This window comes from Myxine glutinosa, chromosome 7 (assembly GCF_964187855.1).
Source record: "Myxine glutinosa chromosome 7, kmMyxGlut1.1, whole genome shotgun sequence".
Taxonomy (NCBI): Eukaryota; Metazoa; Chordata; class Myxini; order Myxiniformes; family Myxinidae; genus Myxine; species Myxine glutinosa.
This window is the reverse complement of record NC_136267.1, coordinates 97,310,455-97,325,005: the sequence shown is the minus strand read 5'-3', so window position 1 is coordinate 97,325,005 and position 14,551 is coordinate 97,310,455. Positions and strand designations below refer to the sequence as shown.

The window sequence follows — 14,551 nt, the reverse complement described above, 5'->3', positions numbered from 1 at the left end:
TAATTTTTGACGGACAGATGGAAGGAAGGACATAGCCAAATATTGAAGTGGCTTCACCACTTAAAATTATACAAAACCATTAAATACAATTTCCTGTTGAAGGTTCACCATTCATAGAGCTTCAATGGGCCTTTGTTATTGATCAGGAAGGGTTTTAATTATGCAAAGTAGTCAAAGTATCTAACTATAATCAAAAGCACTAATTAATGTTCATGCTCAAAAAAACTTGTGCATAAAAATACCTTTAAGAAGCAGTTTGTCACGTACAGACGCACGACCAGCAGCCTCGGCTGCAGATCCTCGCTTTTTCTTTTCCAGTGTCAGCATGACCAGCAGCCTCCGACACTCGCAAATGGAACCTGCACGGGGAGACTGCCCATAACTTTCCAAACATAATCCACAGCACAAAGTAATCATGGCGGAGAAAACATGTTCGTTGTGGGACTACCAGTAGACTGAGGAAGCCTGACGAGTCAGATTCCGATACTGCAAATCTCTTCCAACTCCCAGTCTTCGGACTAAAACCCCATTGCCTGGCAATGAATGGGCACTCCACGCCCCTCCCCCACAATCCCCGGAAAAAGTTTTTACCCTTTTCTTCTACACAATCTCTGGGGGAATCCGGTGAAATTGGCCAGCTTTCTTGGGACTGTGGGCTCCCCCAGTGAGGACGCCTGGGGCTCCTGATGATAATTGAGATGACGAGCACAATGAAATCAAACAGCATATTGTAATTTGTCACTTTTACAATGATTGGTGCATATCCACTATCCAGGTTAAATGTTTTTATTTGTTTTAATCCCTAAAAAAGATTTGAAATGCTTCATAATTTGTCTTCAGTAGATTCTTAAGCTGATATTCTCTCATAAGGGACAGACTCGGGTTTCTGCACTCATTCACAATGGTATGCACACAGTGCCAGTTAAACTAGAAAAGAGAATGAGTAGCTATCATCATGAGTTACTATCATCATGGAAAAGGCCAAATATCTTCATGTCATCTCTCACCACCAGGTTAAATCAATTTGCAGGTATCTTGTCAATCCTTTATTAATCATCTATCTATAATTCCATTAATCTCTGTGTGTATGTGTGTTTGTATGTGTGTATGTGTGTATGTGTGTATGTGTGTATGTTTGTCTGTGACCGCTGTTTCTCGACAACTACCGGTCCGATATACTTTAAACTTGCCAGGTATATTGCTGGGGACCCGAGGATGTGCCTTTTCAAGGTTTGAAATTAATCGGACAAGTAGTTACCGAGCTATGGCGATTTCTTTACCAAACACTGCAAGCCGTTCGCTTTGGACCAAACCATTGCATGTAAATAGAGGGGGGGGGGGGGGGGGGGTTCTGTGGTCGTTGCGAATGGACCAAACCATTCATGTAAATAGAGGGGGGGGGGGGTTCTGTGGTCGTTACTGCCACGTGGTTTCAAAGTTTTTTTTTGTTGTTGTTGTTTGCACGCATGTTTTTTTGCACCCACGTACGGGCACGTCCTAGCTTATATATAGTACGGGCATGCCCTAGTCTATCTATAATTCCATTAATCTCTGTGTGTTTGTATGTGTGTATGTGTGTATGTTTGTCTGTGACCGCTGTTTCTCGACAACTACCGGTCCGATATACTTTAAACTTGCCAGGTATATTGCTGGGGACCCGAGGATGTGCCTTTTCAAGGTTTCATATTAATCGGAGAAGTAGTTACCGAGCTATGGCGATTTCTTTACCAAACACTGCAAGCCGTTCGCTTTGGACCAAACCATTGCATGTAAATAGAGGGGGGGGGGGGGTTCTGTGGTCGTTGCGAATGGACCAAACCATTCATGTAAATAGAGGGGGGGGGGGGTTCTGTGGTCGTTACTGCCACGTGGTTTCAAAGTTTTTTTTTGTTGTTGTTGTTTGCACGCATGTTTTTTTGCACCCACGTACGGGCACGCCCTAGGATGTTTACACACACACACCCTACACAAATTTTTTTTTTTTTTTTTTTTTTGGCAAGGAACGGGCACCCACGTACGGGCACGTCCTAGCTTATATATAGTACGGGCATGCCCTAGTATCCTAAATACTGGTATCAGATCCCCATGTAATATTATTCCATCTTATGGCAAATAGCAGCCCTGCCTTTCCACATATTTCCTCACAGCCCTGGAACCGTCCGATAGGGTTCTTGCAGAGTGAACTATCCAATGCAGATATATTCTTTCAAGAAAGACTGGTGAGCAAAACTGTACTGTACTACATGTGCAGCCTAATCAGACTATTATACAGTGATAGCATTACTTCCTTTGACATAAACTAAAAAGTGTCAATCAGGTGGTGTACTCGCATCAGTCCTTCCTCAACTCGAACCGCAATTTTTGTTTGGGTGTGTTATAACATCCTTTTTGAAGATGATTAATGAGGTGCTCCTAAGAAAAAAACCTGATGTGGTGGTTTACAAATATGGCGACCCGCCATCTTGGTCAGCCCAATGCACCTCGCTGGGTTCATAAGCCGCCATTTTATTTTGGCGTACTCAAACGTGCCTTGCCTTGGAAACACGATTGATTATCATTGCATAATTGAAGCATATCGTCAAAATCTGGATTCGGATATGAGGATTGGATGCTGTAAACTAAATAATGTCCTATTCTGGAGTGAATTAAATCTGACAAAATTTACCATATCTTGCGATTTTATAACTAAGTGTATTTATTCATTTATTTAAGCAAGGCTGGGATTCTCGTTCTGGTGTTAGTTTTTTTAATTATTTAACTGTCAGGTAAAATGCATCTCGCTATACGAGATCAGTGCCAGTGATAGATATACGCATCTCGCTATACGAGATCGGTGCCGGTGATAGATATACGCATCTCGCTTTTCGAGATCGGTGCCGGTGATAGATATACGCATCTCACTATACCATATACGAGATCGGTGCTGGTGATAGATATACGCATCTCGCTATACCGTATACGAGATCGGTGCCGGTGATAGATATACGCATCTCTCCATACAAGATTGGTGCCGGTGATAGATATACGCATCTCGCTTTTCGAGATCGAAACCGGTGGAACACACCCGGTGTGTATCCCGGTTTAGAATAGGTACACCGTATCCCTGCGTGTCGTAAGAGGCAACTAAAAGGGTTGGCGTCAGGAAGGGCATCCGGCCATAAAAACATTGCCTCAAATAGAACCATGACAATTACGACTACCTATGGGCAGGGTACAGTCCGAAGTACCTTGTGGGGGACCCCACTCCCTCTCGTCAACACTCAAGGTGGGGAACCCGATCGAAGCAAGGGTAGAAATCATTCCATTTATGACGACGAAACGTCTGATGCCCGACGTGGAGATCGGTTTCTGAGATTTGGGACATGGAATGTAGGGACAATGACAGGGAGATCAGGAGAAGTGGTAGAAGTATTGGTCAGAAGAAGAGTGGACAAATGTTGTGTGCAGGAGACGAGATGGAAGGGAAGTGGTGTGAGAATGGTGAAGGGTAGGCAGGGACAGAAATACAAGTTTGTGTGGAAAGGGTGCCCAGAGGGCGTGAATGGTGTTGGTGTCCTGTTTTCTGAGGAGTTTGTAGACAGTGTGGTGAGTGTGACTAGAGTGAGTGAAAGGTTGATGATGGTGGAAATGATGATTGGAAAGTTCTTCGTGAACATCATCTCGGGATATGCTCCGCAGGTTGGTCGGAGCGATGAAGAGAAGGACAAGTTCTGGTGTGCTATAGAAAAGCTGATGGAAAACGTGAAAGATGAGGAAGTTGTTGTGGTAGGAGGAGACCTAAATGGACATGTGGGAAGGAGTATGGACGGTTTTGAGGGAGTTCATGGGGGTTACGGATATGGTGTGAGAAATGGAGAAGGTGAAAGGATTTTGGAGTTTGCTGATGGAGCTGATTTGTTGATTTGTAATACTCAGTTCCAGAAAGAGGATAATAAGCTTGTTACATACACGTCAGGTGGGTCGACGACAACCGTTGACTACCTGCTGGTGCGTAGGCGAGATAGGGGGCACCTCCGGGACACAAAGGTGATCCCGGGGGAGGAGGCTGTTTCACAGCACCACTTGGTTGTCTGCGACATAAGGGTGAAAGGTGCGAGGAGAGCTCGGCGGGTGAAGTACCAAACGAGAATGAAGGTGTGGAGGTTGAAAGAGGTGACAGTGAGGGAGGCATTAAAAGAGAGGCTGAGTATGGTGGAGGATGATGTGGTTGAGCTTGAAAGTGGTTGGATGTCAATGAAAGATAGTCTGTTGGGAGCCGTTGGTGAGGTATGTGGATGGACAAAAGGACCACCGAGGCACTCGGAAACATGGTGGTGGGATGATGAGGTTGGAAAGAAGATTGACGAGAAGAGGAAGAAGTTCAAGGAGTGGCAGAAGGCGAAGGGTATGGGGGCAGAAAAGGCAGAGCATGAAAGTTATAAGGCAGCCAAGAAGGCTGCAAAGAAAGAGGTAGCAAAGGCACAGGAGGCATGCAGGAAAATGTTCGGAGAACACTTGGATTTGGAAGAGGGTCAGAGAGTGGTATTCAGGATTGCAAAGCAGATAGCGAAAGAGAGGTGTGATGTGATGGGGGTGAGTTGCTTGAAGGATGAAGTGGGACAAATCTTTGTGGACCCAGATGGAATTAAAGGAAGATGGAAGAGATATATGGAAATACTGTTGAATGCAGCGAATGAATGGGATGGCAACATAGAGAGTAACCCAGTTTTAGGACCGGCAGAGAAGATAACCGAGAAGGAAGTTGAGGAAGCGATAAAAGCAATGAAGAGTATAAAAGCGGGAGGGCCGACGGGAGTTGTGGGAGATATGTTGAAGGCAGCGGGAAATTGGGGTGTGAAGAGAATGACAGAGATCTGCAATCTGGTGGTGAAAGAAGGCCGCATTCCAGTGGATTGGGAACTGAGTACCCTCGTCCCTCTGTACAAGGGGAAAGGTGACCCTCTGGACTGTGGCTCATATCGAGCGATAAAGTTATTGGAGTATGGAATGAAGGTATTGGAAAGGGTGTTGGAGAGGAGGATAAGGAAGAAAGTGAAGATTGACAAAATGCAGTTTGGATTTATGCCAGGAAGAGGAACGACAGACGTGCTTTTTATTGTGAGCCAGTTGCAGAAGTATATGGAGAAGAGGAAGAAGTTGTTTCTTGGGTTTATTGATCTGGAGAAAGCATTCGATAGGGTTCCATGTGAAGTAGTGACATGGGCATTGAGGAAGTTAGGAGTGGAGGAATTGTTGATCAGAGTAGTGATGGCAATGTATAAAAGAGCACACACAGCTGTAAGGATGAAGGACGGGAACAGTGGTGAATTTGAGGTGAAGGCGGGAGTGCATCAGGGGTCGGTACCAAGTCCACTACTTTTGCAGCTGTGATGGAGGTGCTGGCTCAGAACGTAAAGGAGGGTTTACCGTGGGAGTTGTTGTATGCAGATGATCTGGTGTTGATTGCAGAAAGTATGGATGGACTGAAGGAGAAGATGAACAAGTGGAAGGAATGTATGGAGACAAAAGGTCTGAAGGTGAATATCAGAAAAACGAAGGTGATGGCAAGTGGTAAGGCATGTGGTGAGGTGGAAAGAACTGGGAAGTGGCCGTGTGCTGTGTGCAGGAAGGGTGTCGGAGTGAATTCCATTCAATGTACAATGTGCGCTGAGTGGGTTCATCAAAAATGTAGAGGTTTGAGAGGGTCATTAACCAGTGTGGCAGCTACATTCAAGTGTATGGTGTGCACAGAGGGAGCTGCAGATGGAGGAAATGTTGAGTTGGATCTTGGAGATGGCGTGAAGCTGGAAGGTGTGAAAACATTTTGTTACCTTGGAGACATGCTGAATGGAGAAGGTGGATCAGACTCGGCAACAGTTGCTCGAGTGAGATGTGCATGGAAGAAGTTTCGGGAACTGAGTGGCGTGCTGACGAGGAGGGGAATGTCGTTGAAGCTGAAGGGAAAGGTGTATGCTGCATGTGTGAGAAGTGTTATGATTTATGGGAGTGAGACATGGGTAATGAACGTAGAGCAGCAACGAAGGCTGGAAAGGTTGGAAATGCGAATGGTTCGGTGGATGTGTGGAGTGTCGCTGAGAGAGAGGAAGACAAATGATGAATTGCGAAAGATGATGGGAATAGAGCCTGTGATGGATGCTGTGAAGAGAAACAGGTTGAGATGGCTTGGTCATGTGTTGAGGAAGGATGAAAGTGACTAGTTGAGAAGAGTGATGGAAATGAATGTAGAAGGAGGTAGTGGACAGGGAAGACCGAGAAAGACTTGGCTAAAGATGGTCGAAGAAGAAATGCGGGCAAGGGGGTTAACAAGGGGAGATGCAGAAAATAGGGCAAAATGGAGAACATTGTCATGGGGACCGCAAGGCTAACCCCCACTCTTGCAGGGAAAATGGCCTTAAAATGCCTGTTGTTGTTGTTGCTTTTCGAGATCGGTGCCGGTGATAGATATACGCATCTTGCTATACCGTATACGAGATCGGTGCCAGGGGGTGTGTTACTGTGTGTGTGTGTTGCTATGTGTGTGTTACTATGTGTGTGTGTGTGTGTGTGTGTGTGTGTGTGTGTGTGTGTGTGTGTGTGTGTGTGTGTGTGTGTGTGTGTGTGTGTTACTGTACTTTAAGGCAAAATGCCATCGTGTGCTGCCGATGGGTGCACAAATCGTGGCGAACGAGAACGAACAAAGGCAGGAGTGACTTTCCATCGTTAAAGCTTCTAACACTGTTACTGTGTGTGCTACTGTGTGTGTGTTACTATGTTTGTGTGTGTTACTGTGTATGTGTTACTACGTGTGTGTTACTACGTGTGTGTTACTACGTGTGTGTGTGTGTGTGTGTGTGTGTGTGTGTGTGTGTGTGTGTGTGTGTGTGTGTGTGTGTGTGTGTGTGTGTGTGTGTGTGTGTGTTATTGAAACTGAACGAAACTGTCAGCTGAAGGAGAAAAAGAATGTCATTGTCTTACACGAATACAACATGCATTTTAAAGCCATTTTCCCTGCTAGAGCAGGCATAGTCTGGTACTTCGTAAGCAGTTTGTGAGTGTAAGTTCCATGGGATAGGGTGTCACTCCACTGCATCAGAGTCCACTGTACCTGCGATCTATTTTTTAAATTCCCTCTAGATGGACACCGATTGCGTATATCATATTCCAGTCAGGAAGCGATTCATTGTTACTCGGTAACGCTGGGTACTTTTGCTAGTATGTATGTATGTATGTATGTGTGTATATATATATATATATATATATATATATATATATATATATATATATATATATATATATATATATATATATATATATATATATATATATATATATATACGTATATATATATATATATATATATATATATATATATATATATATATATATATATATATATATATGTATATATATATATGTATATGTATATGTATATGTATATATATATATATATATGTATATGTATATATATATATATATATATATATATATATATATATATATATATATATATATATATATATATATATATATATATATATATATATATATATATAGCCATGCCAGTATATATACATATATATATATATATATATATATATGTATATATGTTTCCGCTTCCGGCCCGGTCTGAAGAGGACGCAGGCGTCACATGCTCGCCGCTTCTTCGACTGGGCCACTGTCTGTGGCTTGCTTTTTTGGTGGTCGTGCGGATTTTTTGGCCATTGAGTCTGCCCTCCGCATAGTCCCGGCTCTGCTCCTTGCTTCGCCTACCCGGCTCCTTCGCCTGCTCGCTGTTTCCTCGGGCACGCTCTCGTGGGTTGTGTCCTTCGCAGCGGTGTGGCGGCGGTTTTCCCACCGTGATCTTGATTTGTAGCGGCGGCGGTTGATTGCCGCTGCATTTCCCGCTTTGCCGTGATCAACCTTGGCCTCGTGATCGTCTCTTTGCTCCTGTCTGCCCTCTGCTTGGTCCCGACTCTGCTCCTGGCTTCACCTACCTGGCTCCTTCGTCTCCTTGGGCCTGCTCCCGTGGGGTTGGGACCATTGTTTCACCTCCTCAACCTTGGCCTCGTGCTCGCCTCTCCGCTCCTGCCTGGCATGGCTCTGCAGTACTCCGCCGCAAGGCTCCTTCTGCTCAATACCCGCTCCACCCCATCATGCATCTCTGCCATCAAATCAAATGGACTCCTCCGACGACCCAGGTACATTCACCGTGGCTCCGGTCGTAAGTTTGTATATGTACAATCAGGTCACTCCATCCCCGTCCTCTGGTCGGCTCAGCGCACTCCCACTCATCGTCCCAGCGCACCTAGTCACGGCAACGCACAAAATCGCACCTCCTGCCTGCGAACCCTGGCTAAATCACCTGAATTCATCCCTGCTGTTCAAAACAACATCAAGCTCACCCTGTTCAACACCCGGTCCCTCAACAACAAATGCCTCATCCTCAACGACTACATCCTGGATAACAAACTGGACTTTCTCTGTCTCACCGAAACCTGGCAACAACCACTGGACTACTACACGCTCAACCTCACCACACCCAATGGATATTCCTACGTCAATAAACCATGCTCGGAGGGCCGAGGTGGTGGAATTGCCGTTATCCACCGTCAAGACATCAGGACCAGCCTCATCCCCATCGCCTCATCCTCATCCTTTGAACACCTGGCTTTTAAACTCTCTGGTCGCACGCAGTCAGTCATGGCTGTCGTCTACCACCCTCCCAAACCGCACCCATTATTCCTGTCTGACTTCTCCTACTTTCTGACCCAGCTATGTTCCCTCTCCCCCTCAATCCTCCTCCTTGGTGATTTCAATATCCACATGGACTCCACTGACTCCACAATAACCACTGACTTCACTGATTTACTCACCTGCTTTAACCTCACTCAACATGTCAACTTTCCTACGCATATCCGTGGTCACATTTTGGACCTTGTCTGCTCCACTGGATTAATTTTGCACCATCTCTCTGGCTCCGACCTCACCCTCTCTGACCACTTAGCCATCACTATGACCATCAACATCCCAACACCAAGACATTATCGCACGATCAACTTCCGTAAGCTAAACGCTCTTTCACCTACCTCATTCTCATCCACCCTCTCTGAAAAAATGTCCACTTCTCCCTTCATTGACCTCCACACCCCTTCTGACCTCACTGACTACTACAACCACACTCTCTCCTCCTGCCTTGACCAGCTTGTGCCTGTAAAAACCAAAACAGTTTCTTTCACCCATTCTGCTCCCTGGTTTACCCCTGAACTCCGCCTGATGAAAACTCGTGCTCACCAACTTGAAAGACTCCGCAATAAAACAGGTCTCACAGTTCACTCCCAAGCCTACAAGGACCACCTACAACACTACAAAGATGCCCTCTCCCATGCCTGCTCCGCCTACTACTCTCAAATTATCCACTCTGGCTCCGGAAACCCAAAAGCACTCTTCTCGACAATAAACAAACTCCTCCGCCCCCTGGACACCACCACCCAGTCATTCACAGTAGACAACTGCATCTCCTTCCTTTCTTTCTTCCAACGCAAAATTGACAACATCTACAACAGCTTGACCACCGCCGCACCCGCTCCCCCTCCAACCACCTGCCCCCCTTATCCTGCCTTCCTCTGTCTCAATTCTCCCCGGTCTCCCCTACTGACCTCTCTGAACTCCTCATAGGATTGAAAACTGCCACCTGCACTCTTGACCCCATCCCCTCCAGCTTTGTCAAGGCCTCCCTCCCTGCTCTCTCTCCACTTTATCATTGCAACAATAAACTCCTCCCTGTCTACAGGCATCGTCCCACCATCCCTCAAAATTGCTGCTGTTACCCCCATTCTAAAAAAACCTGGTCTAAACCCTGACACCCTAAATAACTTCAGACCCATCTCCAACCTACCCTTTCTGTCAAAAGTTTTGGAACGCGCTGTAGCCGCGCAACTCAAACATCACCTCTCTGCCAATAACCTGTATGAAACATTCCAATCCGGATTCCGCTCCAACCACAGTACTGAAACTGCTCTCCTCAAAATCACCAACGACCTTCTCCTCTCCTCTGACGCTGGCAACCTCAACATTCTCGTCCTCCTCGACCTCAGCGCTGCCTTTGACACCATCCTCCTCACCCGACTTGAATCCACCTTTAACGTTACCGGCACTGCCCTCTCTTGGATTAAATCATACCTCTCTGACAGACGCCAGTTCATCTCCATCAATAACTGCAAATCCCCCACTGCTCCCCTCCCCCAAGGTGTCCCCCAAGGTTCAGTTCTTGGCCCCCTCCTCTTAATCCTTTACCTGTCCCCCCTCGGTCACTTAATCCGCCGTCATGGTCTCCAATTCCACTGCTTCGCCGATGACATCCAGCTTTTCATCTCCACCAAGTCCGTCTCCACCGACACCCACTCTATCCTGACAAACTGCATCTCTGAAATAAAATCCTGGCTTCAAATCAACTTCCTCAAACTTAACTGTGATAAATCTGAAATAATCATCATTGGCCCAAAAACGCTCACAAAATCCACCCATAACTTTGCCCTCAACATCGACGGTATCCCAGTATCCACCTCCCCTCTCATCCGGAATCTTGGCGTCATCTTTGACCAAACCCTCTCCTTCGACAAATACACGAAACAGATCACAAAGACAGCCTTCTTTCACCTGAAAAACATCGCCCGTCTCCGCTCATCCCTCTCCTCCACGGCTGCAGAAACCCTCATCCATGCCTTCATCACCTCCCGTCTGGACTACTGCAATAGCCTCCTCTATGGTTCACCCTCAACAATCACCAATAAACTCCAATACATTCAGAACTCCGCTGCCCGTCTACTCACCCATTCCCGGACCCGTGACCACATCACCCCCGTCCTTCACAAGCTTCACTGGCTCCCCATCTCCCAGAGAATCCAGTACAAAATCCTCCTCTTGACCTACAAAGCCCTCCATAACCTGGCCCCATCCTACCTGGCTGACCTCCTCTCCAGACACACTCCCACTCGCAACCTCCGCTCTGCTGGTACCAACCTCCTGATCCCCCCCATCCGGACCAAATTCAGATCCTGGGGGGACAGGGCCTTCTCCATCGCTGCTCCCACCCTCTGGAACTCACTACCTCACACCATCAGAGACTCCTCCTCACTCACCACATTCAAAACATCACTCAAGACCCACCTGTTCAGCACTGCATTCAACATTCAACCCACAGCATTTAACCCCTGACTATCACTTCTCCTTCTCCCTCCTTTTGCTTTAAATATTTCCCTATTGATTCTTGTCTTTTTGCAATTGTTGTTTTCATGTTTTGTTATGCATTATGTTTTGCACTCTGTCAAAGCGCCTTTGGGCTTCATGAAAAGCGCTATACAAAATAAATGAAATATATATATATAAAAAAAGAATGTCATTGTCTTACACGAATACAACGTCTCCGCTCATCACCTATTGCGTATATCACCGATTGCGTATATCATATTCAAAAAATATATATATATATATATATATCAGTCACTTTTCGATTTCATACCATCAGTGGTGAACTGCCATTAAGGTATCCCATCCAGCTATGCTGTACCTTAATGGGAGCGATAAGTACCATCTGCCACATGGCACATTACCTCTGGTATCCACTCATTATATGGAATCCCCTGGATGCAGCCGGGAGCAAACCAATCCAAATATATGTGCAGTTCTCCAGCTTTCAATGAGCGCAAGTAATGACGTCACTGCCATGTACATACGCTCTGCCTGTCAAGCTCTCAAGAGAACCCTCTGATAGAGCAGAATTTTGATCTTAGTTCAGATATATATAGCCATATATATATATATATATAAATTTATATATATATATATATATATATATATATATATATAATATATATATATATATATATATATATATGTATATATATATGTATATATGTATATATATATGTATATATATATATATATATATATATATATATATATATATATATATATATATATATACGTGTATATATATATATATATATATATATACTGTATATATATATATATATATATATATATATATATGTATATATATATATATATATATATATATATATCTATATATATCTATATATATATCTATATATATATATATATATATATGACAAGATTGACATGTTGGTTAAGGTGCTTAGGCTTTCTTATCCCCACGTAACCAAAGGTTTGACAGTATGCAGTACAAGGTACCCATAGGTCGCCATTGGGAAGAAGAAACGCTGTATTAGTATCATTCTTGGTACCAGACTTAAAGGCTGCCGTTCTGGTGGAGTGCAGGCCAATGGCGCTGCATCTCAACACAGCATCCAACGGATGGGGACGAGCCGGTTGTCCATTCTGCATACATTTGTCTTGTGCTGTACACGTCAAGCGTCTCACGATCAGTTTCGAAAAGCGCAGGCCGTTGTGCGACGGTACCCGGGCAAAAGCCTTGCTTGGGCGCAAAGCCGTATTGCTTGGCAGCGCCATAGTACAATATAGATATTAAAGCACGTGCATGCTGAACCAGACAGCTCTTCTTTACTAAAACGTCTCATTCATCGCAACCAGTGCGCCAGGTGTTTATCAACACGAGCTCCAGTGCATGTATGTGTGGTACTGTACGTGATTGATCGAAGTACCTACACAGACAGGCCAGGCTAGCCTGGGATGGGTCCGACTCGCGGAGACACCAGGACGCGTCCACAGCAAATAACGTGTCTCACTGTCCCCACTACCACTACGTGTGCCGTGCCCACATTGCTCATTCTGCCATCTCCACACAATGCCCGATCAGAATTTTAGAACTTTCTCCGAAAATGTGCTGAAATTAAGTTTGAAAATGAATATTCGTATTTTCTATTTAAACACGACAAATACAGTTCGCGACATTTAATATATATTTTTAAAGAGGACCTTGTTCTAGAATTTTGTCTTTCAGTGCAATCAAAGTTATACACCGCCCATCAAGCACCACCACGATAACTGAGAAAATAAAACCGACTGTGAGAAAAAAAAATAAACATAAAGCAGAAAGAAGATTATAATAACCACAGAGTACAAAAACTCTTAAGTATATAATGTAATAAGCATGTAAATCGTACATCTGCCAACAACACCGCCTTTGCCCAAATTTTAATCTCGCGGTGTTTGGCTCAAGTTTTTTTTAAATGATGTGCAAGTGGCCGAAGACAGCTTCGCGTGTAATCTTCATTTTTAAAGTCCAGTACAACAGTTTGGCACTCGAGTGGACGGACATGGATGGAACAGAACGATAGGAATGAAAAAGGCGTTTGAACCACAAAATAGTGATTTTGAGTGACTGATCATGATGATGTTTTGAGGTCTGCAGCAGACGTACCTTTGGAATCGTCTCTATTTCTATGTAAAATCCTGTTAATTGAACAGTAAATAAAGCTTTCTGCAATTAATAAAATAAAATAATAAATGATCGGAAGATTTAACAGGACTATGTTTTACTTCCGTATGTATAATAATGCTGATTTAATCGTGCCGTGTAGGGCGGAGTGATGCCGCTGTGGGAGGGACCGAGCAAGGTCGCTGTGGGCGGGACCGAGCGAGCCGCGAGGTCGCTGTGGGCAGGGCCGGGCGAGGTCGCTGTGGGCGGGACTGAGCGAGGTCGCTGTGGGCGGGACTGAGCGAGTCTCTGTGGGCGGGACTGAGCGAGTCTCTGTGGGCGGGGCCGAGCGAGGCAGCTATGGGCGGGGCCGAGAGAGGTCGCTGTGGGCGGGGCCGAGCGCGTTGCCGTTGCCTGGTATAAAAATATGGTGCTTGATGCTCTCTGCGTGTCCGTATCTTTACAACAGACATTCCAATGATGATGATAATAAATGTAATACCACTCAAGGAAGGCCCACAACTCAAGAGAGTGGAAAAAAACAATAAAATGAACAAAAATACCGGGAAGGAGAAGCAACCACTCAGAAGAATGACAGAAAATCATTCCCCTTAAATTTACCGTGTTCACCAACTAGCACGACCAGATACAGGACACCAAAATAATTTCCCTTCCACATATCGTGTCCACCAAACAGCAAGACCACACCACTTACCTCTGGATCAAACTGTATTTCAAATATTCAAACGGTTTTTACATGCTGCCGTCTCCTAGCAACCAATGAAATTTTTCAAAAATATTGTAGTACATTTATTTTTAATAACGTACTGTGACGGACACGAAAGCACTGACGTGGTGACATCACCCCGCACACCGAGTGGGGGTGGGCCACGCCCGGGAGAGAGGCGTGGCCTCACGATATACACGGGGCGCGCAGCCCTGAGAGAGAGAGTTCAGTGTTACAGTGAGCTCTTGAATAAAGACTCTTACAAATTACCGCGTTGTCCGCTTCCTCCTTGTTTACAAACAGCGCGCGTAACACCGCGCTTTACTGGTGACCCTCGACGTTGGATCTGCCGTAGCGATCCTTCCAAACACGGCGCCATTGCCATGGCCAACAACGCGATGTCGATTAAACTTCCCGAATTTTGGGAGGCCCAGGCCGAAGTTTGGTTCATCCAAGCCGAAGCCCAGTTTCAGCTTCGGCGCCTCACC

At 45.2% G+C, this 14,551-nt stretch overlaps 1 protein-coding gene across 1 annotated transcript in view; it reads right to left on the bottom strand.

Moving 5' to 3' along the window:
• Nucleotides 1-12,767, bottom strand: part of UBE2F (ubiquitin conjugating enzyme E2 F (putative)) — a 61,945-nt gene extending 49,178 nt beyond the window's left edge. The window contains exons 1-2 of the mRNA XM_078782029.1: nucleotides 12,621-12,767; nucleotides 243-359 (exon numbers count right to left, since the gene is read on the bottom strand). Of these exons, the coding sequence (XP_078638155.1) occupies nucleotides 243-327 (85 nt within the window). The 5' untranslated portion in view covers nucleotides 328-359; nucleotides 12,621-12,767. The remainder of the gene's footprint in view (nucleotides 1-242; nucleotides 360-12,620) is intronic.
• Nucleotides 12,768-14,551: the final 1,784 nt, after the last annotated feature.